This window comes from Leptosomus discolor, chromosome 2 (genome assembly GCF_034619465.1).
Source record: "Leptosomus discolor isolate bLepDis1 chromosome 2, bLepDis1.hap2, whole genome shotgun sequence".
In the NCBI taxonomy this organism is placed as follows: domain Eukaryota; kingdom Metazoa; phylum Chordata; class Aves; order Leptosomiformes; family Leptosomidae; genus Leptosomus; species Leptosomus discolor.
The window spans coordinates 124,730,070-124,757,794 of record NC_141392.1 but is presented as its reverse complement, the minus strand read 5'-3'; the positions used below and the strand labels follow the sequence as shown (position 1 = coordinate 124,757,794).

Sequence of the window (27,725 nt, the reverse complement as noted above, 5' to 3'; positions counted from 1 at the left end):
TGACTGCCGACCATCTATTACCGCCTTTCTGAAGTACCCAAACCCAATCCATTCTGGCTTACAGAAAGGAACCAAAACAGCATGGCCTTTTCATACATTTAAGCAATTTTAGAAAATACACCACATTTATTTGCAGCTGCTATGGAATACACATCACAGAAGTCATGGGGTGCCATAAAAACGGGGGGAGAACTTTATTGATGTGCAAGGTATCACTGGAAGGCATGCCACAGGAAAGCCCTTGAGTAGTTCAAGACTCCTGGCTTCTGCTCCCTCACTCACTTCTGCTACTAATTTCTTCTAGGATAAGGTATTTAGGGTAAAGTTTAGAAGAACAGTCTAATCTCATTTTTAAAAGCACACAAGATCCTCAAACGTATTAACTTTCCAGGTGACTTAAAGACCTACCTACGTATCTACACAGAAGAACACCTGGAGATCCCAAATGAACACAAGCCATTGAAGCTACAATCCCTGTATTGGCTTTTTAGTGTAAGCAGGACTCTCCTGTTAGGTAAATAAAGAAGCTTCTAAAATTTAGCTTTCAAAATTAATGTGCTCCTGATACTGAGTCAGGCTTAAGGGTAAAATGTATCTTCATTAAAGTGAAAAAAATACTTCTCCGCACCCATGGAAACCCAAAACTGAGCTTGTCACTGCTATTAAGTAAAGTTTTCGAAAGGAAGATGTTGATATATTAGCATTTCTCTAAGTCGCTCTGCCATCTGTCTTAAAGTTCTACTACAATAAAGTAAAATTTACTCACTGGAATCCCCTGCAATAACACAAAAACATGGAAAAGACTGATGATGAAATGATCCTGGGGCAAGACAAGAACTACGGTGATGGCATCAAAAATGTCAAACATTCCTTCAAAAGAAAACTGGAATGAAACAAGTATTTTGAGACCATAATCACATGAAACCATCAACCGCATTATGCACAGCACTCTGGATAAAACAGCGTGTGTGTGTGTGTATGTGCATGTGTCCGGGTGTGTTTATCCCTAGATATCAGACAGAACAGGAAAGGAAGAGCCGAAACACTTGTCCAGAAAATGCTCAAAAAGAAAACACAGCCAGGACAAATTTAGAAGCTTTACTGAGCTGTAGTATCAAAGGCAGAGTTGACTGTAAAAGCAACCACCTCTCAAGAATGGCAAAATAAACTTACGCAAGTCTCAGGAGGAAAACACTGATCAGAGACTGGATATTGTTAACTGCTGCTGTTTTGGTTAAGTGAGGTCCTTTTTGACACTACTAAGATAGTCTTGTCAAAGAATAACAAAAATGAAAAGCAAAAAAAGAAAAAAAAAAAGACTAAAAAAGACGACAGACAACGGCCATTTCAGGGGGAATGAATCTGTTTGGCAAAGCCCCACTTTGAGCTGGTGTCTGAAGAAACAAAACTCAGAATGAACTTCCTAAAACTTTTTTTTTTTTTGGTCTCCTTTGGAAAAGCAGTATAGGGTCTTTTGCAAATTTCAATAGTCAGATTGGCAGCTTGTTTCTTGATCAAAGCAAAAGTCTGAAGCAGATCTGAAAAAGATTTTCTGAAAAAAAAAGAACCAAACATTTCATGCTCAATTCAGAAGAAAGTTTCCTTGGCAGAAACTAGGCTATTTGAACTTACTTTTTTTTAAAAAAAAGATTTTCATCAAATAAAATGAGCCAAAAGCGACACATTTTAATAACTTCTGTCTTAAAGACATGCCATTTACACAGGCCTACACCCATCACCTGGATATACCAGTGTACTGAAATCATGGTTTGAAACCGTAGGACTTTCTATACAGCACGGATTAATTTGCTTACATTACGCAGATTTACTTCAGACTCTGAAAAACATCTGGTTCTTTTCTCTTCCAGTAACCACCATCACAAACTTATGCTTAGAAATAGTGTGCGTTTAGATAGGAGTGTGGCATCTGCCCATCTCTGCCAAAAAAAAAAAAAAGAAGAAAAAAAAAAAGAAAAACCAAAAAGAAAAACCTGAACTTGGTTAGTAGCATGCCTTGAGTTTGCTGCTACTTCAGCTGGGGAAGTCTACCTTGAGGATTTAGTAAAAGCAATAAAGCATGTGTGTCAACATGATCTATACCATCCAATGGATAAAATTGGCTTCAGAATTTGCCCTCAGAGTGCCAAACTCCTGCTGTCTAGATATTCAGAAATGTAAGTGATGTCAAGCAATTTCCCTTGGCTTACAGTAATGCCAGTAGACAGACACTCTGACGCCAAGAGAGGATGATGGCGAGATAGTACGTCCCTCTCATTTTCACAAGAACTCGAGGGAACTGCTCCCATATCTTTTGCAGAATTAATCAAGATAAGTTAATGTGTGATAACATGTATCTGAAGTGCTCTGAAGGGAAGAAAACCTGAGCAGCTTCTGGCTCTCCAGGATTAACTTTAACAGCTCTCCAAGAAACACAAAGCCTTCCTTTTCTGCCCTGATCCACCCCCAAAACAGAGTTCATACTCTAGAGTCAGAAATGTCGAGGATGAAAGCATAAGGTATGTCACAGGAACGCAACACGATGGAGAAGCGTCTCGTAACAGAGGTGCTGACATATTACACCCTAGGACGAGAAGTTTTTACCTGACCTGTAAGTACTCCTCCTTCTGTTACTCTTGAAATACCCCACAGTAATAATACGTAAACGGTTTCTGCATACACAAGCACGGACATTTCGAGGTACATCAGAGAGGTCTAAACTACATTTTAGTGCTACATTACAAATGTGACATGTTCCACATTAAATGCAAAAAGTCAGAAACTATTGGGACATTTGACTTGTAAGGAAGGCAGGAAACTGGTAAAAGGTTTTGGTTGCAACCACGTAAACTGGAGCACAGAGAGACCACTCCCTCTGTGCACACACGTGCACACGTGTGATTATTCTCTCTCTGCAACCCAAGTGCACCGAGCAAGCTGCTGCCCTCCCAACCAGTCTTGCCTTTCATACGACGCTCCTTTTTATTCTTCTAAAAGCTCTTTTCATGAAAACAGAATGAAAAGATGAGCTTGACTTCTTACTTGCTCCGTAACCAAGATGTCAGCATGCTGGTTTGCGAGACACTAGAAGGTGGGCCATGGGATGGCTGCAAAAGCCCCACATGCACTCCGCTGATGCTCAGCTGATGGGGACGAGTCACTGCACGCAGGCAGACACAGGCAAGAACCAATCCCCCACAGCAGTCGGTACCTAATTAAAAAGCTAACTGAAACAGTAAAATGAAGGGTTTGTAAGATAACATGGTTTTTGCTTACTTCAATATAAACTACTTTGGTACCTCTCTCGCCCCCAGCTGCCAAACACTTGGAGGTAAGAGAGTCTGCAGGATGTTTCTCTCGAAGGGACTGTGGTCCTTTGATTAAGAGCTGGAGAAGCGCTGCCTTCCCCAGTGTAACACAGCAATTAACACAGTTCTCAACCAGCTACCAGTGTCTAAAGGCTCTAGTATCTGTAGAGCTTTATTCATCACAAATGAGGTACTTTGCAGATTCAAGAAGTCGTCTAGCCACATGACAGTAACTAACGCACCAGGAATCACATGCTAGCAAGCAAATATCTGCATCGAGTGCTTTGAAGTGTTCACAGGGAATTCCCAATGAGTGCAATGAATTAGATCTAATTAATAAACCATGCCAGCAAGACACGATCTGTCTGTCTGTTTGGGCTCACAATCACTCCTAGGCACACACAGGCACAGATGCGGTGGTAGGCAAGCGCCAGGCATGTGTACATTTTACACAAGCACATCACATATAAAGAGATGGCCAAAGGCATCTAAAAATAGCACCCAGTATTTTTACAGAAGACGCTATTTGAATGGAGCTCTCATGCTCCATTTTCTCACCTGCACCGTTCAGAAGGTGACATATATAAGAAGCATCCCTGATGGCATGGATTAATAGAGCAACTTCAGAGGATGAGTTTCTAGCCAGGTATTTATATCACGTCCCATTGTGAGCGAGCTGACTGTACTTATATAAGAAACTGTAACCCAAAAAAAGGCAGAAGTGTCAATGCATCAAAAAAAATGAAATCAAACAGCAAAACAATTCCAAATGTGTCTGTTTTGTATGCAGACATGTTGGATATGGAATAGCCTTCTAAATGAAAGGTGATTTGACCAGTATATTTCCCTGAGGCATAATTTGCCTCTCTAATCAGACACAGCTTCCCACTATGCGGTCATGAATAGTATCACCTCAAGTAATGCCTTCTATGATGGCCTGACTGGCTGGGTGGATGAGGGGAAAGCAGTGGATGCTGTCTACCTCGACTTCAGCAAGGCTTTTGACACGGGCTCCCACCACATCCTCATAGTTGACCTTAGGAAGTGTGGGACAGACGAGTGGACAGTGAGGTGGACTGAGAACTGGCTGAAGGACAGAGCTCAGAGGGTTGTGAGCAGAGGTGCTGAGTCTAGTTGGAGACCTGTGACTAGCGCTGTTCCCCAGGGGTCAGTACTGGGTCCGGTCTAGTCAACATATTCAACAACCTGGATGAAGGGACAGAATGCACCCTCAGCAAGTGTGCTGGTGATACCAAACTGGGAGGAGTGGCTGACACGCCAGAGGGCTGTGCTGCCATCCAGCGAGAGCTGGACAGGCTGGAGAGCTGGGCGGGGAGGAACCTGATGAGGTTCAACAAGGGCAAGTGTAGGGTCCTGCACTTGGGGAGGAACAACCCCACGCACCAGTACAGGCTGGGGGTCGACCTGCTGGAGAGCAGCTCTGTGGAGAAGGACCTGGAAGTTGTGGTGGACAGCAAGTTGACCGTGAGCCAGCAGGTGCCCTTGTGGCCAAGAAGGACAATGGTGTCCTGGGGTGCACTGAGAAGAGTGAGGCCAGCAGGTCGAGGGAGGTTCTCCTCCCCCTCCACTCCACACTGGTGAGGCCACATCTGGAGTGCTGTGTCCAGTTCTGGGCCCCCAGTTCAAGAGGGACATGGAGCTACTGGAGACAGTCCAGCGGAGCGCTACTAAGATGATGAGGGGCCTGGAGCATCTCTCCTGTGAGGAAAGGCTGAGAGACCTGGGGCTGTTTAGCCTGGAGAAGAGAAGGCTGAGAGGGGACCTTATCAACGCTTCTAAACATCTAAAGGGCAGGTGTCAAGAGGATGGGGCCAGGCTCTTCTCAGTGGTGCCCAGTGACAGGACAAGGGGCAACAGGGACAAACTGGAGCACAGGCTCAGTTCCACCTCAACGTGAGGAAAAACTTCTTTACATTAAGGGTGGCAGAGCCCTGGAACAGGCTGCCCAGGGAGGCTGTGGAGTCTCCTTCCCTGGAGATACTCAAAACCCGCCTGGGTGCAGCCCTGTGTGACCTGCTCTGGGTGACCCTGCTTTAGCAGGGGGTTGGACTGGATGATCTCCAGAGGTCCCTTCTGACCCCTGCCAGTCTGTGATTCCATGACATTTCTTTAATCTGGGAATATACGGAAGGATGAAAAAAAAATTCGATGTATAACAAATGAACAACAAAGCAGGGGGTTGACATCAAAAAACTCTTCTTTAGTACTTCAGAGTTAATCTTGCCAGAGATTACTAGTGAAACAACTACAATCTTTCAGCTCCAGGTGTGTGAACTGAGTTTCAAAGCTTGTATTACACAGACAATTTTTCAGAGCTAAACACTAAACAGTCACAGCAGTCTATGGGCGCTGGAGGGATTACTGTAACACAGATCCACAAGAATATTTAGGTGTTCGACTCTCAGCACCTTTGTGCTGTTGCACACTGACACTGTTTTAGCTATGTAGCTACGTGTGATGTTTTGCATAGGAAGTCCCCTCATGCAGTGAGCAGGACAGACCTCTTCAGAGATGAATGAGAGGTTTGCAGTGAAGGAGGCAGCACTCTACAGGACCACATTTCACCTGGAGCAAAATGCACAGAGCCAAACAAACAAAAGTCTGGTAATTAAATTAGCTGAACGCTGACCTGAGGAATCAGTTCTACTTTGGCCCTGGTCACAGAGCACACCGGTAAGAAGTCAAGCCCTTCATTTCTGTTTCTCTTTTCATAAGTACCTCTCCAAAACCTCGATCTGAAAACCATTCAGAACTTTTCCTAACTCAAGAGCAGTAGCACTGTGAATACCTGCAACTCTACAATTTAAAGCAGTATGAAAACCAAAGCAGCAGAGGTCTCAGGAATCTCAACCTGCAAACCTACAAATCAGTAGACATCTATGCTGCATTGTAAAAAAAAAACAGGGCAGCTGCACCCAAATTACTTCCTAAGAAGAGATCTTGATATGTGCTAGCATCCTAAAACAGGCCAGGGCATTGCGTGCAGCCACCATCTGGCCAAGGGCTGTGCTTCCAGTGTAACAGCATGGAGAATCAGAGGCCAGCGAACAGGCTGGTATCCAGTCTCTTCAGTTTATTATTAAAAACCACAGGTTTAGAGCTTCATTGCCCATCAAAACGTTGGGAGTGTAGCCTCTCCATCTCATAGCAACATTGTGAGGACTGGGAGAGGTGAGGGGGGAATTCTCCTTGCTCAGCAGACTCCTTCAGATTTTGACTCATCCTTCGAGTTATAACTTTAGGTTACAATAAACTGTCCTCTACAAGTACCTGATCCGTTCCCCAGACTACAGAGGAAATGCTGAAAAGAAAGTGGATACTACTGTAGTAAACAGTGTAGAAAGCCAGCAAGAATATTCAGAATTCTGTCTTCTGAGCAGCATTTGAATTGTACGCAGTAAATAAAGACCGAGGCCACACCCTAAATGAAAATAAAATACTGAATAGTTGTTCATTATGTGAGTGCTATTTCCACAGAAGTGAACAGTACATAATTGACAATTATGATTGTCTAAATAATCTCATTGTAGAATTGGAGCGAGTCAAGTTACATGATCAATCTCAGATTCAGTATTTCGACTTTTTGCAGTACTTCCACAAATTAGTATTTGAACTAGGGTCAATATAATGCATTCTGTCTTGAGAAATTATGTTATATAGTGCAAAAAAGGATGAAATAAACATTAAACGCCTAACTGTATGAGAAGTGCATTACATAAAGGTCTCTAGGAGATGCAGTCTGATCCACTTCAACCCACACAGGCTACAGGCACAGCCAGCCCAAACTGTCTGCAAGAACATGCAAACCCAACCTTAGGTAAGTACAAGCATGAAATTCGGTTGATAGCTTAAACATTCCTCGTGTGACATCCACACGTGTCCTATGTAGGGAAAAGCCAAAAAATTGTCATGGATATTTTTTTTCTTTTTAATTCAAGTACTGCCAAGACAGCCTAATGCAGTACATGCAAACTCTTGAAAGACATCAGAGAAACTTCTTTCAAAACCTTGCCATAAAAACAACCCATCAGCAACATCATCTCCCCCAAACAAACAACTTTCCAATACAGTGCTTATGACACCAGGCAGAAACTGTGAAACATTTCAGAATTTTTAGTAAAGCCGAAACTTAAACATACACTTTACCAAAAACTAATTTAAAAAAAAAAAAAGTTACATTGGAATGTCTGACTCTCCCCACTGTGAAGCTCACTTATTTCAAATACACAGAAGCTCAGAGTGCTCTGTTAAGTATCAGCACAATATTCAGCCAGCACTGAAATTTAGGAAGCCACCCTGTACATGTTATGTTAAAGCAGCAACCGTCTTTTACAAATAAAACCATTTCATTGTTTGCCTTATGAATGGTTTCTTTTTGTCAAATGCCCCTTCAAGACTCCTCTGAAGACGACGAAATTTTTAATCTGATGGTTTCCACTTCTGGATGGACAAACCCCAACTTTTCTTTCAAATAAAGCCAGCTATTCCTCCAGGTGATGACATTACCTCTGACATTACCATCCAGACAGGCGCTGAAATCAGTGTTGCAGGGCTTGCAAAACAGAAAGTCACTTCCCACTCAGATGGTTAAAACCTGTCTGTAGCCTGTTGGACAACTCAGAGCAACTGGATGCTCCAATAGTTTTGGCAATACACGTTCCCATTTTCACAGGGTAGCCAGAACAAGATTAGACCACATTCCTGTAGCCGACTCTGGCCGTGGTAACCTACGCTTGTGTAACCTCGGGTACAAAGGCCGAAGTTTAGCTCCACATCTGAAGGCAGACAGCCTGCTTTGCAAAGCCACCTGCAGTGAAAAGAGCAGCTCAATGAACAGATCTCCAAAGAATGGCAGCCCACTGAAGAAAGAGTTCAAGATCATTGGCTTGATAGCTTTGCTTCATATCAGACATTGCAGAGACGATTTCCACTATCAAGCATTCACGGCAGTTAGTCTCTACTGCAGGAGGGAAACTTCTAGCTGCTAGTTGGAAACTTCCGTGAGATGAGGTCTTTATTGCAATAAGATCCTGGTGATAGAATCCATCTGTCCAGGAAAATGCAACCGGCTGCAGCTGCAAGAAAACCACTTGCACCTTCAAACAGCTCAGTGGTTTGTTCGCACATCACCAGGTAAAACAGGTCGAGCAGGAGAATAGGTTATTCCTTTTTATTTCATAGAATCATTAGGTTGGAAGAGACCTCCACAATCATCAAGTCCAGCCGTCTACCTAATACCACCGGGCCCACTAACCCACGTCTAGAAGTGCTACGTCAATATGGTTTTTGCACACCTCCAGGGATGGTGACTCCACCACCTCCCTGGGCAGCCTGTTCCAGTGCTTGACAAGCCTTTCGGTGAAGAAATTCTTCATCATGTCCAATCTAATCCTCCCCTGGTGCAACATTTCCTCTCATCCTATCACTTCTTACTTGGGAGAAGAGACCGACCCCCCCTCGCTCCAACCCCCTCTCAGGCAGCTGCAGAGAGCGATCAGGTCTCCCCTCAGCCTCCTCTTCTCCAGGCTGACCACCCCCAGCTCCCTCAGCCGCTCCTCACCAGACCTGTTCTCCAGACCCTTCCCCACCTTCGCTGCCCTTCTCTGGACACGCTCCAGCCCCTCAAGGTCCTTCTTGCAGGGAGGGGCCCAAAACTGCACACATTTGATGAAAAAGAAAAATTAAAAGGATGTTAAAATGCTTTAAATATGTTCAAGAATGGTTTTAACATGAATTAGGGGGAAACCTCCAACTTTTGGAAGTTGATCTGCCCTCCAGAGAACAGGTGCCTGGGAGGTATCAAACCTCGTAATCTCTTCCACAGAAAGTTAACCTATTTAACTAGAAAGTTAAAGTTTTAATTATATTAAAAATAGTATTAGAATAAAATCTAGCAAATCCTATTAATGCTTGTAACTGTGCCTTTTTGCTTATGTATTTGAAAGACGATTGAACAGCTTGGGTCCTTCCCAGCTGGTTACAGGGCAGCGGTACAGTACACAGCTCTATTCATCACAAACCTTTCTCTCCAGCAATTCTAAAAAATAATATGTAAAAGACAGTTTAGTTCCAGTTAAAACTAGAACTACCATCTTTCAAAACAATTACTTCAGAGAGGCTTTTCTTGGTCTTGCGACAGGAGCTCCAAATCAGTCTCACATCTGTATTCCCTCAAACACCTGCAGTTCTGGACTGCCTTGGGAAGCCTAGACAATTAAAACAGTATGCCTCAGTTTCCCTAACTGGAGAGAACTAGCAAATGTATTACAGGGATATTAAAAAAGAGTTAATTAGGTAGTGCTTCGTGCACCATGGCTTCACTATTTCAGCAAAGTCTCCAGTAACACCTAATTAACAAATCTCTGATGAGCTCTTTCTTAGAGAGCTCAGCATTGGTGCTCCACGGAAATCTTCTTTAACATGCCAGCCATGCAGCTACGATGCCCTTGCTGCCCCTCGGTGAGGGGATATCGTGATTCTTCTGGCTGGCTTTAAGCTGTCATTCATGCCCCCCCACCCCCCCAGTTTATTTACTAAACTTTGGAGCATTTGGTACAAAGCAAAAAACAGCAAGCTACATCAAAGCCTCCCTATTATCACTCCCTAGTGAACTGTGAAAATATAAATTCAAAGCTGACAAGCTAGTTAGACTTTTAACTAAAATCTGAGCGCAATTAACTTTAACCATGCCACTCTGCTACTGTACTTCTGGCACCAACTTTGAGAAGTGGCCCAAATTCTTCTGAGGAACAGAAAGACCATTTATCTACTATATTTATTCAGGGCAAACCTCCTCCTTCGTGTCAAGCAGGGAATGTAGCGTTGCTGACTGTGACTGGCAGTGATAAAGGAGCTGGCATGATTTTCAAATGAGTAGCATGCCCTGCTTTCCCAAATGTTAGAGAAAAGTGAGTAATATGCCCTCCTAAATAAGAACCGGGTACCGATTCAGAGATGCACACTGGGGAAAAGGTGCCTATGAATTACCGGACATACAAAGCTCCTGCCTTAAGAAGGCTTTCTGCTTGGATCTCCCACATAAAGGTATTTTTATTTGCAGAAGTTGATTAAGGAAAGAGATTCAGAAAGAAGGAGAGAAAGATCATTTGTCTATGGTAAAGTCAGGAAATGGCATTAACTTAGAGAATAATTTCTACACACGTGGTCCCTTCCAAGGTTCCTTGAGGTCCTATGAACATTCCATGTGCTGAATCATTTTATCAGCACCAAATCTGTAAGACAGAAGCTGTCACAAACATAATGCCTTACCTAAGCATCCATATGGAAAGGAAAATAATATAAAACTTTTATATATTTGCAATATATGTATATAAACCAAAAGCTTTGTACCCAAAGCCTCAAACCATTCCAAGTATTTAGATTTAGTGGAGCTTTAAATCTGGAGGCCAAAATCATCATATTCAGTGGAGAGAGGTGACCCTCAAACGCACAGGTCATACCTTAAGTGGGTTAAATGGCCCTTCACTGGTGCTTTTTTCTTCCCCTGCTTCTTAGATGTTACATCACTATATTTAACCTCTCAGCTAGGATTAATCTCCCTCTACTTTGGGCATCTAGCTTAACTCTGAAACAACTGGGCAATATTGTCTTGAATCCATCATTATCAGCAAATCTCCACAGCAACAAGATATCCTGAAGGACAAAACAAGAAAGCTAAGTGGGTACCTCTTGCACGACACCCTGAAGATGATTGTGTGTCAGGGCCCTTAAGTGGTATTAAACCCCACGACTCTCCCTTGAGAGCAATCTCATGTTTTCTTTCAAGGACTTCAGACCCAGGAAGACAGACAATTCTCCTACCACCCTGACAACACAGGTTCCAGAAAAACTGGTTACTAGTTAGGACAAAAGACTTTTGCAGCTTTCCTCATCATTATGGTGAAAAGTTCCAAACTTTTCACCGTAAAAGAAAAGTTTCTTGGAAAAATAAGTACAAAAAAATACTTTACAGATGTCACAGCAAAACTCTAATATTTTGTTGCCTGACATCAACATGCAATAATTTTTTCCTAGTTACCAACCTTGCAAGCTTCCTCTGAGAGTGCTACCAGTTCCCATCCCTTCAGCCTTCCCTGCCACGTTCCCATGTTCTTTCTTTCAAGAATATCACCTGTATTTTTCGACTTTGCCCCACAACGGTCTGGGCTCAGTGCTAGTCCAAGGGCTTTGACAGGTGAATGCTGGCAAACCTCGCAGTGGAAGACACCAGGAAACCCAGCTCCGCACGTCTCTGCTGAATTTCACTGTCATCCCTATACAGCAAAACCAGCACTGAAGAACCTCTGCCTGTGTATCAGTCAACCTAGTGCAAAGCTGCTATGTTAAGCCAAGAAGCCACACTGTACACGAGAGGCTGAGGCTACGTATGCTGGTTTTCTTCAGCTGACGGCAGCAGGGCAAGTTCCTGGGAAAAGCAGCATCTTACATCCTCATAAATTCACCCAAGCTCTTCTATGCTCAGGTGAAGAACATTTTGTTCCACTAAAGAAGCTTCAAGACTAAATGAACGTTAATTCTGTGATTTGAACAGTATCTGCAATAGCCCTGCAAGGCTTTAGATATTATCAAGCCTACGGAGGTGCCAGACTTGGAGGTACAGAAGGCATCTGGGACCAGACAGGCTCTACAAACCACGTTACGAGTTCTGCCCATCCAGGCACAGCTCTGTGGGTTAAAGCAGAGGGGCAGCGTCACCACTACGCTGGAAGATTCCCAGAAAGCAAGCGCAAGCCAGGACTGGGCACGAAGCCCTTTATTGTTATCAGTGTTTTTGTAAAGTCAGTTGCCAGGAGTGACAAACCTCTGTTTTCTAGTAGCAAGTGTTAAAATCAGAACACCCAGACTTTTGCAGCTGAAGAGTGAGGGCTATACCGATGGGCGTCTCTTGGAGACACCCATTTCCCTACGACAACGGCGGAAAAAAGGAACAGGCCATATTTTTGTGCCTTTGGATGCGATCCATCGCAGTTGCTACACAGAGCATTCCTTTGCCATTTGGTAACTGAGAAACACTAGGCTTATTAAAAAGAAAAAAAAAAAAAAAAAAACACCACAAAAAAACCAAACCACAAACCCCAGCCCCGCAGCGCTCTGGTTGGTAAGCACTGGTCAGAGGAGGTCTGCTGTAATGAATGGATGTCAGAGAATCAGCAGCCCAAGTGATACACTAAGTACTAGCTGTCAAAACAAGGGCTGCTACTTCACTTGACCAGAAGCAAAACCACTCCCGCAGGTAGACACTTCTTGCTTGACCTCGACTTCCCAAGATTCACCAGTCTGCAGGGTTACAGGCCCTCGCCCTCGGTCGTGCAAGTAACGTGGTGCTCTGGAGCACGCTCCCCCCCTCCCAGTCCGATTTGATGTAAACAGCACTGCTTTTGCAGGGATTTCAGTAAAGACGGAGACAGTCAAGCTTCAGGAAATCTCTGAAAGTTTAATTAAGTTACAACGTCCTCAAACCACAATCTAGCTTTTCTAGGCACTGTGGCTGTAAAGTTCAAAAGGTAAACAGGTAAGCACATAGCGCACGCTTCAAGCAGCTCTCCGAGTTCTCCAGAAATAACCGTCAGGAGAAACTGAACATGTATGATATACTTTGCACCTCAACGTTCTCACTTATCTCCTAAATATTTCAATGCACTTCATGAAGACCCACATACTTGACACAAATTAGGCTAGTACCACCTACATGGGGTACGTGAATCATCCTCAGATTTAGTGATTGTGAAACTGGGATGCAGAGAAGTAACTTGACCCAAGGCTGCACAGCATGTGAGTGGGACAGCGGTGAAAGCGAACCCAAGAGCCCTGACTACAGGCTCACTGTGCTTCACCAGAGCCACCTTCCTGTCACCCACTGCGGGGTGATGTCCTCTACAGACAAATCACATGCTCAAATCCAAAGGGGGTGAGAGAGAGGAGTTTAAAAGCAGCGATTAATAGAGGGCTTAACAAGGCATAAGTTAAAATAGGGACATTTTGCCTTCTAACTTCTTAGTGTGCAAGTTACAACAAAAAACTTCCTCTTCCAGTCGCTTGCTGACGTGGAAGATTACACAATTTTCTCTCATCACCTCAAAGTTTGGCCCAGCATTCTCACTGCTTGTAAGATGAAATGTAAATGAAAGCCTAAGCTTTCAGCATTAGCTCAGTCACAGATATTAAGAGGCTGAAATTAGGTCACTTTGGCCAACACTGAATCGCTCCCCACAGAACATTCCTTCTTCAATTCAGGAGGAGAAACATTTTTAGGTAGAAGCAAACTTGAGAACTGGATAACCCGACAGTCATGTGTTTCATTATATCACTGCCCCAGATTCAAGCTGAGAAGCACCAAAAGGTTTATATAAGCAGACTATTACGGTGGTCTTCATGGAACAATTTGAGTTTTGAACCGATGCCATTACTGGACAGATTGAGAACATAGAAAAGGAAGATACTTAGAAAACTTAATAACCCACTGGGCTAAACGTGTTATTTACTAACTGATTAAGGACCTGGCACTGGGACAAGCTGAGCCAGGCAAGTAAATAAAGATTTGAAGCTCTAAGATCATTTGAGAATTGTTGGAGGAAACAGCTTCTGCTTGAATGCGACAGCAGTGGCATATAGTCAGGAGCCCCCAATATGCTGGGCATCAAAACAGACTTCAGAAAGTTGTCTTTGCTGCTTGCTACGACACTTTTCACACCAAATTTCTTAGTGTCTTAATACATTAGTGGTTGCAGAGAAATTCCACATCTACTGCTATCCAGAGGGCTTTACAGTTATTTTTCTGAATAACAGCTAAACCTAGGAAGTGTTCCAGGCACCTCAGAGTATTTCGTACAGACTAAGGCGGTTTTTGAACAGAGTTAAGAGTTAAAGGAGTAGATGAGAGGTGGGCAGGATCAACAAAAACCTCCTGCTTAATTACTTAGACTGTTCCCCTTTTTCTTCAAGAAATATATGAACCATATTCATACTAATGAGACATCAAACAAATATATATATATATACACACACAAAGGGTTACCCGAAATAATAAATAACTAAAATTGGATGATTTTTTTTCCTCATCTAAGATTTTTACTCCATTATGAGATACAGTGGTCTAATGAATAACAGTAAAAAAAGCTCCTGCAAGCTTGCACTTGACCACAAGAAGACATCTGTAGCAATTTCTATTTCTCTAACTGCAAATATTCACTGCAAACAGACAAGATGACTATTTGAAATGAAAACTTTTTTATTTAGAAATTTTCCAAAGAAAGTTGATCTTATTTTCTGTGAACTAGAAAGCATTTCCTAATTAGCATTAGCCTTTGACTAACTCACTCTACTACAGTAAATCTCTTCTACTCCCCAGCTTACAGAAATTTCTCTGTAAAAAGGTATTGAGAATAAATAATTTTCTTTCAAGTATTGAAGTACTGACTGACATTTAAATTCTTCAATATTCTGGAAAACAGGATTTTAGGGCAGACAATATTTTTGATCTTCTCTTCATTTGTTAAAAAACAACCTGTAACACACAGGTGACACAGGATCTACTTAGCCTGAGCTGGGTTCGATTCTGCTGCTGTCAACATGTCTCAGCACTCCGAAGAAATCAGCTCATGGTGAGAGCAGAGCAGATTTTAAATAAGCCCCAGCAAAACAGAAATAACAAGAAAGAACTAAATTATCAGAACTCTTCAAGCCCGTGGACACTCGCTGTCCCCTCTACTATCCCTTGTCAAATCAACCCTGGTTTTGTCCTTTTCACAGGAGTTTACGGTTCAGTGTAAGGGCCACACAGCAAAACATCAGGGTTTAACTTCAGCTGAGGGAAGTGCGAGCTGGTCACCAAAACAGCTTTGGTGACTCCGCATCCTGAGGGACACGAGCATTTTCTACCAGCAGGTTAAAACTCCTCTATGCAGAACCTTCTGGAGGTCCACCACAGACCGTGCAAGAAACTTCCACAGAAACTAATTATCATAAACAGCATCATCTTCTGCTCCAAAGCCAGAGCACACTTCAACTTGTCTTCACTAATACTCACTGGGTTCATATTACTGAGAGTCTGCCAAATCAAAACACTTGAGTTCACAACCAATTTCCCCCAAGGAGGAAAAGAACAAACTATACACAACAGACAGACGTCACATCCCTTAATCCAGCGCAGGGAAGGGTTCAGACGCTGTTACGTGCACGGAAACTTCACGATCTGTACAGTACAGTACCCAACCGCTTTCCAACTCAGCAAAACTCAAGTTTGCTTCAGCTCCTCTACATTCCCTTTTTTGTTGCTTACTTCAGCTTTCAGATCCTTGCTTCCTCGCTCTCTCCTCTCAACAACAATCTGGCTTAGTAATCAAGATTGGCCAATATTCATCCTTCACCAAATCTGAGGTCTTTCCCCCAAAGTATTCTGTGACGGAGAACAGTAAGCCATCTTTGTCAAACTACAACTGACATATTTTAAAGATGTTAAAGCAAACAGAGCATGGAAGACACCCACTATCCCATTGTATGATCATCTTCTCCATCATACTCTTCCCCCTTTTCTTAACTGAGGGATACAGGCAGTTATCAGTGACACTAGTCAGCAGGTCACATTTGCCTATGTATCTATGGCAACAACATAACTATCCAAAGGAAACACACTGGGATTGATGACAGTTTGCAGAGTGAGGCTGTAGACGTAGGGAAAAAATTAAGACAACAGATTTCTTGACCTTGTCTTATTACTTTGAGAAAACTCAAATGAGCCCAAATTAACTTCAAATTGCCAAACTTTACAAACACGTCAGGCAGCTGAAGTGAGGTCAGAAGGAGGAAGGAGTACCTCATCCACTCTCAAGGTTACCCTGATGGGCAAGTTTACCATTAAGTCACACTCCAGCACTAGATATTTCTCCTGATTGGAGAGGGGGTGGGAAAAAAAGGCAAATGCTCACAGCTGAAGAAAGAACAATTCAGTAGAGAAGTCGAAATACTGGATTGGAAGTGGAAAAGCTTGTTTCTTTGATTTTAAGCTCTTTCTCAGGCTGAATCATTTATTTTGCTCCAACTTCTGGTTTGCTTAACCCATCTGAACCAATCAGCAGTTTCACAATCAGTTTGATGAGCCAAAATCAGAAGACACCTTCGGAGAAAGGTTAGACACCCTTTAATAACTAAAAATCAGCAAAAATAAGGCTGTGCTATGAACAACCAATCCTCCTGCAGGATATTTGAGTGGATCCAGCAGCCGCCTTAGAGGGTAATAAAATGTATTCTATTCCAATTTCTGAGAGAGAACACATGCTACTATTTCCCTCTCATTCCCACAAGATACCAATCCCAAATGCCATCTCACACTGCTCCTATTCCTCGCGTGCAGAGGATTAAGCTCCTTTGTGCAGGGGTCCATCACCCTGGCTCTGTGCTACACCAGCAGAAGGAAAGAGCACGCCACATACCCTTGCAGTGGGACACCAGGGGAAGCAGGGCAGGTAGCAGCCTGCAAGATCAACTCGTCAAGAACTTGCCCACCTGGCTTTAAAATCAACAGGAAGCCACCTGCTTACCACTTCCATATACAAATCCTGTTATGATAGGATCAAAAAAATGTACTTTTCCTTGTTTTGAACTACTGGAATTTTTTTTTTTTTTTAAATGAAAGCTCTTTGATCAGATAAATATTTTTAAAAGGAAAAATAAAACAAAGCTGTCCTATAAAGCGCAGGCCTATGACAAGGGGTGTTTGGGAGGAAGGGATTACACATGACAAAAATAAGGTTCACTTATTCCCTGGTAGCCCAGCTCATATTCTTAGGTACTGGTATGTTACTTTCTCACAGTATATACATAGTTAAGAAAAAAAAAAAAAAAAAAAGAAGAAAAAAAGAAAAAAGCACAATTAGGATTTGTTTTGTGCAGCCCGTTAAGCCGCTTTGCCAAACATTATTGTTTTATGGTTCCTTACGCGATTACACTGCTTTAACCCTATTTACACACCCCACATACCAGAGTCCTTCTGGATCATATTTTTATGCAATTTAATTGAGAGCTGGATTTCCTTTCTGCCACCCCCCTCCCCTCCCTTTTTTTTTTTAAACTCTCAGTGAAGAATCCCACTGGGGAACCATCTTTTCAGGATAAGGTGTCATCCAGACGACAAAATTCAGCACGTAGATGCCAAAACCCATTACTAACTGAATCGGATAAGACGAAGTCTTTTACAAACACAGACCTGCCTCTTACTGCATATATTTTCCCCAGTTATTTCATTAGACTCACCTATGGATGGCATCGTTCATGCAGTGCCTGAGTACAGGACAGCCACTGAACAGTGTGAGTGTATTTAAATGACAAAGAGCCATCAGCTGCTCTGAGCAGAGATCCATTCAATCTCAACACAAAGCCACGACAATGATTTTATTTTTTTTTTTTTCCTCCTTTAAACTGACGGCTTGTTGTTTGGTTGGTTTTTGTTTTTTCTTTTCCAATTCAGAAACCAGAAGAACTACAACTGTAACAAAGTTCTGTTTGGGCTTTTCCTCTTGAAAACATCCACAACCTAAAAACTCCCACAATGCAAAAAGCAAGGGCAGCAAAAATACACCTCCAAAAATGCAGTGCAGCTTTCACACGAAGTGTAGTTAAAAAATGACTAAGTTTTCTTGATATATGAATTTGTGGGTAAACCATTTATCAATGACCTGTTTACCTGTGCAGCAGAGTCCCTCAAGCCGAGGGCCATGTCATTCCCCTTTGACTGATTAATTAGCCAATCAAGGGATATTTTTCACTGTGAGGCATGATGGTTTATTCCAGCTAATGTACGGTCTCTAATGGCAACACATTACAGCCAACTCGGCTCTTTAAGCCTATCGAAGTGACCAAAAGGGAAGGAGAGAAGATAAATCAAAAGAGCTCCCCCCAGTTTTGTTTCTGTTCTTAACAAACCCCCCAAGGAACTTATGCTAGAAGCAAGACTCTTCTCCAATGAAGAGAGAAGAAAAAGCACCATTTCTTCCAGATCAGGAGATGTCTCTTCCTCTCCTCTCCTCTCTGCTGATCGCTCAACAGCAATAATTTATCCTCAGTTGATTAACAAGGTGCTTATAGAATAGGCAACAAAACATCAATACTTTGCTCTTCCTCCTTTTATCAAAAGCACTACTAGGACACCATGCTGGGTAAAGTAATTTCTACCGGTGCTCCTGGAACAATCTCATCTGCATGGAGAAGTATTAAAAATATGGCCCAAATTAACACCTTGAGCCTAATTCGTTATTTTTCTGACTTGCTATATTCGGTATTACAAGTTACCAGCTCAAAGCAACAGGGCTTTAGATCCCCTTCATGCTAGTCTTCTTGCCGGAAGATTTGCTCTGCACACTCGTGTACACTGAAGATGCATTTAGCTCTTCAGCTGCACTGTCAAGCTGTCCCCCTCGTGAGTTTGTGTCACCTGGTTGCCCCTCAAGCACGGGCAGAGGCCTTGTACTGCTAACTGCTGGCAGAATCTGGTTTGGGGGCTTTTTTTTCCCCCCTCTTTTTTTCTCCAGAAATGATCCTTCTGGCTGTTTAGAGTCCATGGCATGCTGCAGAGCAAAACTGGAGGGGCCAAAGTAGTAACTGCAGTATTGTAGATGTCATAAAAAGCCCTTGCTAACGGTAATTTTAATACATTTCACTCAATTGGTCAGAAAGCAAAACCAGACCAGATGAACACACAAACCTACGGATAGCCTTTAACAGTGATGCTGCAGGATACAGCAAGCTCCCAGCAAAGTCACTGTAAGCTGAGTGTTACCATTTCCTAGATCAAAACTCTAAAAATCTGTAGTAAGGCATGCCAGTAAAAGTAGCAGCAGACTAGAGGCTGACAAATACCCTTCTGATCTGAAGCAGCTGGCTGGGGATACCAAACACGTAAAAGCACCATCATATTGTCTTGCAGACTTTGCCACTAAGTCACCAGCCTCTTCCCACCAACAAACATTAAAAAAAGTTAAAAAAAAAAATGCAGTCTCCTCAAGAACACAGGTCAAGAGGGTTGAGCACTAATCACATGCTTACAAGAACACAGTCAGCTTTTGCACGGAAACCGAATACGTTCAGAATCTAATTTCTTGGATAGGATGCACCTCTGTTAGATGTCCTCTACGATCAGTGAAGAGGCACGTATCTCTAGGAAGGGTTTGGCTCGATGCATCTTTACCATCTTGGGAGACAGTGAATGCATCTGTTTGGGCACCTGTGCCTCATCACTGTGAGGGGAACCTGGCAAAGAGGCCTAGATCTTCTACCAATACAGCTGGGTGGGATTAAATCCCACCTTTGGTCACCTATGTGTTCGTTTGCCTCGATTCTTGGTAAAATGTTATATTTGCTCTTCACACAACACATTACACCCTTCTGGGCTGAAATGGCCAAGCCATACGTAGTAATAAGCAGTGTGCAGTTCTGAATTTTAACCCCAATTCTGACAAACTCTGTAGCCTGGGGATAATTATAATCCCTAGGCACAAGATACTCAATGCCTCTAAAAATGCAATTATTCTCTCTGACAATAAATGTATAATAAAAAAAGAAGGAAATATGTTAAAGACACTATCTCAGTGTTTTCTTACTGTCTTCCTCCGGAACACACTGACAGCAATTACATTTTTACTCTGATTTCTTAAGGAAGCAAAGTTTCCATAATCATTCTGCCCAGACATTTGTGTACATCACACACTCCTTTCTCTCCAGCAACTTTTTAAGCCAACCGAGCAGAAGCTTAGAGATTTCAAAGAGATTAAGACTCCAAAATATTTCATGAAAACAGGCAGAGAAGGACAACAGATCCGTGTGCACACGGAGAGGGATTTCAGCATGAGCTCATCTCCTTTACTCACACAGAACCCAAGCATAACACAACCACAGGAAACCAAGCTTCAGTACTGGAGCTGCTCACACAATGACTTGTTAGGAGATGTTTTACTTAAACCAACTCATCTTTGCCCATTCCAAAGGGTCTAAAAGTGTTAAATTAATTTATTTTTTTTTTCTGGCATCACTTACTAAGGAGCTGGGATTTCCTTTAGGAGACTCTTCCACTGACCTGCTGACATCACTGCAAGGAAGCCTGCCGAAGAGTAGGCTTGTGTCTTCCTGATTCTAATTGAAGTTCTCACCCCCAGAACCATTCTTGGCTTTTGCCTACCCTGATTACTATCCCTTCCCTTCCTCTGTTCCTCCCTCCCCGCAACCCCCAGATATTTATAGGCATAGAGGTCATCTTTTTCTGCCTCTTCTCTGAGATGAACGCATCCAGTTCCTCCACTCTCTCCTTCTAGGACATGCCCTCTAACCCTGTTGCCCATTTTACTAAATCTTTTTGGACTCTCTCCAGGTTTTTGATGTCTTTTTTCTGTTCTGCTTCTCAGTTCCAAACACCTCACGCTAGCTGCAGTCTCCAAAGCAGAACGATGAAAAAACTTCAGTTAAAAATTAACTAATTTTTTCTCTTCTGCAGTTTTTGTTCCCCCAACATTGCCAAAAAAAAGACCGGCAAATTATTTTATATGCTACCTCCGCCACAGAGACTTTTGTCACAGGTAAAAAAATCCCAACAGACTAAAATTCATAACTGTGAAACCCCATAAACATCAATATCATGGTTGGTATTTTGCAGAAAGAAAGTTGAGGTGTAGGGAATTCTATCAGTTTACCCATAGCTTCAGTGAGCCCATGGCAGAGCCAGACTTTAATGGATTTTCAGTTATGTCCCTTAAGATTAGCCAACAGGCTTTTCTGATAAGTGCTGGGAAATGTAACTCAGTTGAGGAAGTTCTGCAAAATGTGTCAGAAGACAATTTCCTGACTTTTTTTTTTTTTTTAAAAAAAAGGGGCAAAAAAGCAACAGGGTGGATAGTTACATTTCTAATGACTAACATGGAAGAAATGGCCACACACGAGACTTTCAGGCTACTCGGATTAGGTGGTTTAAGGGAACTTACGCAGGTTTACATCCAAGTTATAAAAATTTGGAGGAAGCAGATTACTCATCAAATGGCCTGAGACGTGGAAGTGAGATGGACGCAAAACATTCAGTTTTGCATCTCAGATTTATTACAAATGCGCCAGCAGATCAGAACTACTCCCCCAGCCCCCAAAGCGAAATCAGTGCCAGAATCATGTTGTTCAGCAACCAAGCTGGGACTGTCTGTAACTCATTCCCAAATCCTCAGTCTCACTCAGGAGCATTTTCTCCAGTGATAAGGCTTCATCAGGAAACACAGCTGGATGGAGGAAGGAAATTCTGAGAAGCAAAAAAAATAGTGGGGGTTCCAGGAAGTTCAACCAGATAGGAACTAATGGAATTTGTTTTTCTGTCTCCCCAGCTCCCAGTGTTCCTAAGCAAGTGAGAAAATCAGAGGGAAAGAGGGGGCAAAAAAAGTCTGGCAGATCTTACCCTGCAAAACAGGTCCTCACTGCAGGTCTCCAGAGAGCATCATAATTACAATTCAATATTTTCGATCACTTGACTCTCCCTGGGAAAAACTGCAGACGTTTTCAATTTAGGTCCACTCTGAAGCCCAGCCATTGTTTTCTTCCCCCCATTTTTTTACCTCTTGTGTTTTGTGGGGGGTTCTTTTATTCTTTAAACAAAGGTCCCTGTGTAGTTTATTAAGGACGTTTCAGTTGGACACGTGATTTATCAAAAATAATAAAAAAGTACCGTTATGTTTAACATTCAGGAGAATTAAAGGTTGCAAGTGCCTATGATTAGTAACTCATATCCCAGAACCACCAAAAGAACAGCTTAAACAACAGTATATTGGTCTTACTACTTCTAGAGAAACTCCTTTTGACCCTTAGGGGCAAACAGCATTTCCTTCCATATCCTTTGCAATTCCACTCCTTTGCAATCTTTACAATCCTCTAGCCAACTCCCTCTTCCTTTGATAAGGTAGATAGCCCAAATTTCAACATCACTGCAGTAGTGTCAGTGTGAAACAAGAGAAAAGACCCATTAGCCAGATCAGTGCCAGGCTACTGAGACAGTTAAAAAAGTGAGTCTGAGATCAGTTCTACGTTTAAGACAGTTCAGATAAGCTAGCACAAAACATCTTCTGCTAAAGACTGCTCCACAGGTCAAGATCATAAAACGATTGCTAATGAACATACTAGAAAAGACTGAACACGACTAATTGGAGCGGTGTCTCTGTGACATACCTGATTTGTTGAGACACCATTTATCACAGCTGCAGTTCAGGGGTGACATATTTTTAACAAGCAATTCAGAAGAGCCAGAATTATCTTGCTGGTCCAGAGACCATGTCACTTAGCCTCGAGCCCTTCCACCAGTTTCCATTCAATCCTAAGCACACACGGAGTTTCCTGGGCTTCGCTTTCTTCCCTGTTGCTAACCTTTAAGAACAGTTTGGTACAACACTAGCCAAGCAGCCAGACCTAGTACGACAGTGCCGACGAGCATCGGTGCAATGCCACTGCCGGGATCTGCTGCCCGTGAGGCGATTTGTAGAACCAGAAAAGCTCAAAGGCCGAGAGTACAACAGCTCTTAGGAACAAGAAAAGCTCTGCCACTCGCTCAGATGAAAAACCTGCCCATAATGCCATCAATGGCATACACCCTTAAACGTTTCCATAACTTCCACCACGTCTCCGACGCCTACAGAACTGCAAATGATCACCCAACCGAGTCCGTTTGCTGCGCAAGTGTTTTGTTATTCCAAAATGTTCCCATGTTTTGCTCCTTAGGTGATCTCTTTCACCCATACACTGAATTTTGTCACAATCTTGAACTGGAGACTTTAAGGGAGCGAGACAGTCAAAATGCAGTTGGACAAGGTCCTGAGCAACTTGCTATAGCTGACCCTGCTGTGAGAAGGGAGACCGATCTAGAGACCTCCACGTCTCCACCGATCTCAGTAATTCTGTGAAAAGCAGATCCTGCATCTTTCCGTGAAATTATACCCAGGAGACTGTTCTGGTCCTACACTGAAACGACTAGAAACAGGGAAAAAGAACTATACTGAATATCCTTGTCAAAGATCAAGAGTGGAATGACAACTCTACTGCAAGCTGAGGATAAGTCATTTAGTCCAAATCAAACCTGTTCTGAACGCTTCTCAACCTCTGAATAAAAGAGGAGGAATCTAACCCCTGGGAAAGAGCCTTAAGGATAGGAGTTCAAGCTACAGGATCAATACATAACAGGTACTTCCACGGACCGTCTCATTGCAACTACGGCTTGGAACCTGCAACCAGATTAATTGATAGTAGCAGTTCTGGCACCGAGGTAAGTCAGGAAGCTGTCCCTGTCTGCTCTGAACAGGGACAGCAGCACTCAACTGCTGGGGTTGCAGGAGCTGCAAGTAAAAAGGGACTGCGGCCTACCACAGCCTGAAGGCATACCCCAGGGCTCTGATGGGCACCAGGGCTCTTCCCACATTACCTCCACACAGGAACAGATATGAACAACTCGCTTCCAGGAGAATAACAGCACTTTCCTGCTCCTGGGGAATGCCCCGAGCCGAGGGATTTCAAAACAGAATGCAAACACACCCAGAGAACGGTACTGCAAACCCTCACAGGGCAGTTCCATTTGTGCCACCTTAAGGACCGGGCTCTGGAACATGATGGAAAGGGATCATGAGAGTTCATGGGTGCAATGAAATGAAATTGCTCAGAGCTGGAGGGCCTGAGCAATGCATTTTTGTTCTGTGCAAACTCCACAGATCTCTGATCCATGAAGAAAAGGAGAGGGGGTAAGAAAAATAATTAAAAAAAAAAAAAAAATTCAATTGTGCTGCCTCTGGCTTTCTCTCCCTGTGGCTGCTTAGCAGCAGACGGTAGCCAGAAGACAACAATGCAGCTCCAAATTACATTACCTCCTGCCTGTGTCTGCATGGGGAAATCTGGGTGCTTAACAGGGAACAGTCTGTGACTTTTTGCCAGAACCTTGACCCATTAGCTTAGCGTTCAGGGAAGGGAAAAAGGAAATCTGCACAGGAGCTATCAGGCAACCACTACATTGGTCTAGGAATTCGCAAAAACATGCCCAAACTTCAAAAAACCTTCACAAACAGCACTATATGCACATGACCTGCAGTGGCTATCCACAAAGGAACAAGTGCTCTGCAGGATTAAGCCCCAGAAGAAGCTACAGCATTTTCCAAACTTATCTTTGGTTTCAAAAGATGTGCGACAGGCAGAGAAAACAAGACCAACTATTTGGGACAACTCCTGGGTGGGCAAAATCTACTCCCTTAATCATAGCACTGTTGATTTGTATTAAATCCCAGTTTGTCTTGCTTCATATTGATCTGGCAGCAAGGGAGCTAAGAAGTAGATCCTTGGCATATTTAGGTGATCAGAAGTGTTAATCAAGGGCGCTCCAATGGTGCCCCCTTACCTACAGCATTGAAGGCCTCTAACAGCTCTCATGGACTTGAAGTCCCCAAATGCTTATTTCAAGACAGTAATAAGTTAAATGGGTTCTGTCGTGGCTGATGGCCTCCTCCCAAGCTCCTACCTTTCAAGCCAAACCATGTGACTTGTAACAAAGGTACATGCTGTTTTTCAGAGTGGCAGACAAGACAGCACAGTTCTTAATTTGTTTAGATTTCTTCTAACCTCCCAGTTTAATTAACTGTATTTTTGTAGTTTAGAGAACAGTCCTTGGAAAACAGACTTGACATTTTTCTCTGTCCTACCAGTAACCTCAAAACCTACAGCACATTCGCTGAAATTATAACACGATATGGAATAACGGCAAGACCAAATCCTTCAAACTGTTCAATTCAAGACACCTCACTAAAATATTCTTTATTTTATGGGTTGGGGTTTTTTGAGGGTTTTTTGTTTGTTTGTTTTTTTTTAGTGAAGAATCCCAGGGGATCACTATTTGCTCTTCACAAGCTCCCTTGTCATTCCACCTAGCATTTACACAGCTACAAACCTTGTATTGCTATCACCACTATCCGCTATTTCTACTGTTACTTCCATTACTTTCCCTCTAGAAAAGAAACGTCCGAGACCTCTGAACCAAGGGGGCAATTCTTGCAACCTACTCATTTGTGCTTTTCCAGATGTTATTTTTTCCAAAGAATTTTTCTGGATACGTTAGTCATGTCGCCATGTGAGTCTGGTATTTTATATACTGATATAGCAGGCCTATTATCTGCAAGTGCAAAGTGCTAATGAATACATGAATAAAATAAAATAAAATAAAATAAATGCTAGTACCAACCTTGATCTCATTACACATAGTTGGGGAAAAGTCTTCTCATTAAATATTTATCAGTGTTCAAGCCATCTTTGAATCCTTTGTTCAAAGACTTTGCAGCCGCTCAGCTTTTCCCAATTCTTGCGAAAATCAGGGCAGTTTGCTGATATTGGCCAGTTGCTACGGAATGTCAAGTTTTATTTTGGATATTTATGCAACTTTCAGATCAAGCAAAATTGATCTACTTTGCAATGTATATTGCTTAACAAGTGTAAAATTAAAATGAGGAAGATTCCTAACTCCAGAGAAGTTACATCACAATAATTCATAAAAATATGTATTAAATTCACTCTTATTTCCTAATGGTTCAGAGCACAGCCATCACTTGGAAACAACAGTAATTTCAGAGGCAGAAGACCCCTCGCTTTTGATGGGCACGTGGAAACCTCATTAGCAGAAAGACATTTAAATATGTTTCTGTTATGAGGGAAAATAAAAAGGAAACAAGAAAAAGGTGAAGCCTCTTGTTTACCTGTGCCTTCGTACTCTTCTGTCGCTTCCCAAATATGCAGGACAGATCGTCTTCACTGCGTGAAGAGAGATCCTTACCTGAAAAGGGAGGAAAAAACCCCACACCCTTCACATCTGGTGATGACAGGTACATTTTGATAACACAAACTGTGACCCCCAGAGGTACAGACATTGGTTTTGGAGGTGAACAAAAATCAGGAGAATGTTAAAGGCACGAAACGAAGGCTGACCATGACTCCCACACAGAGTAGGAAATACATGTGTGTGTGTGTGTAGGGGGAAAGGCCGGTGAGGAGACAACCCCAGCTGGCTGGTGTATGCCCACAGGGAAACACACAACAGGAGCTTGTTTCCCCTGACTTGATGCTGCAGTTGGTATAATGAGATGAGGGAAGCAGCCTGCGCTGCGCTAAAGGGAAAGAAGAGTTGTAATCTCCTACACACAAGAGAAGTTCAAGGAGAAACCACCCATCTTCTGATTCTCACGAGAATCCCCCATCTCTGAGAGTTAGGGAATTACAGCTCCTTCCTACAGTGGAAAAAAATAATAAATCCATATTTACTCAGTGGAGACTTTTCTTTGATTCATGAAATTGCTTCTGAAAAGCAAAACCTCCGCCTCTGCAACACACTGCATTATTCCAACTTAAATCCATTTCAAGGGTGAAGCAAAGATTTCTCTTGAGTTCCAACAGGACCATTATTACCACCTGACTGTTGTGTGCCAGACACGGAGCAGGGAGGGGGGAGCAAAAGGGTGTGATGCGATATTGTGAGATACTGGCAAAAGCTTAACCGATTCCACAGTGCAGAAGCCTTTATACTGAATTGTCCATAGGTTATCTCAGAAAATTCTTAAAAAAAACCCACCCCAAAACAGTTAGCAAACTTAAAGAAATAAAACTAGCCCAGACAGGCAAACTTATTAGGAGTCTGCTGGGGTCTTACTTCACTTGATTTTATGATTCCAAAATCACTGACCTCAAAATGAATCTAAGCACTTGTAATGGACAAAAAAAAACCCCAAAAAAACCAAAACCTGACTATTCCACCTGTTTCTTTTTCTCAGGATCCTTAACTGCCCACAGAAGGTAAGGAGACACATCAACCTAAAGGAGAAAGTGTTACCCAACCTCCTGGTGTCTCAGCACACCTTCTACAAGTCCTTTCCCAAGCAAGCTGGATGAGACTGGTGGCTGTTTGCAGCTTTATCTTGGCCAAGGCTTGGAAAATTACACTTACAGTCCTGCTCTCACCCTGTGCTTTCTCTCCACGCCTCTCCCCTGCCCTCCCCCAAACGTTTCCCCTCTCTTCTTGCACTCTCTAGTAGAGAACCCGCTTAGCTGACAGTCCAAATCTTTTGCAGCATCACAGTGGAACAGCTACTAGAGAAGTGATTGAAATCATTGTCTTCATCTCATATTGGTGTGTACTTCCCAGATGCAAGCGTGGCTGCTAAGGCTGGGTGGTGCCTACGCCCCTCCAGCAGCGAGGCTACAAAACGGCACCAGAAACGGAAGCTGCATTTTCTATCGTTGCTGCTCCCTTCTCCCGCTTTTGTGTGAGCTCCTCTTGTTTAGTCTAAAAGGAAGCAGGATTGGACTTGAACAACAAGGGCCACAACAACATTAGCCCTTCTCAGATAACTTCTC

At 42.8% G+C, this 27,725-nt stretch overlaps 1 protein-coding gene across 2 annotated transcripts in view; it reads right to left on the bottom strand.

The window, feature by feature from the left end:
* Positions 1-27,725, bottom strand: part of PINX1 (PIN2 (TERF1) interacting telomerase inhibitor 1) — a 62,618-nt gene that overhangs the window by 21,409 nt on the left and 13,484 nt on the right. For both annotated transcript variants that reach the window (XM_086461691.1, XM_086461692.1), the window contains exon 6: positions 26,075-26,151. In XM_086461691.1, coding sequence (XP_086317817.1) covers positions 26,075-26,151 — 77 coding nt within the window. The remainder of the gene's footprint in view (positions 1-26,074; positions 26,152-27,725) is intronic.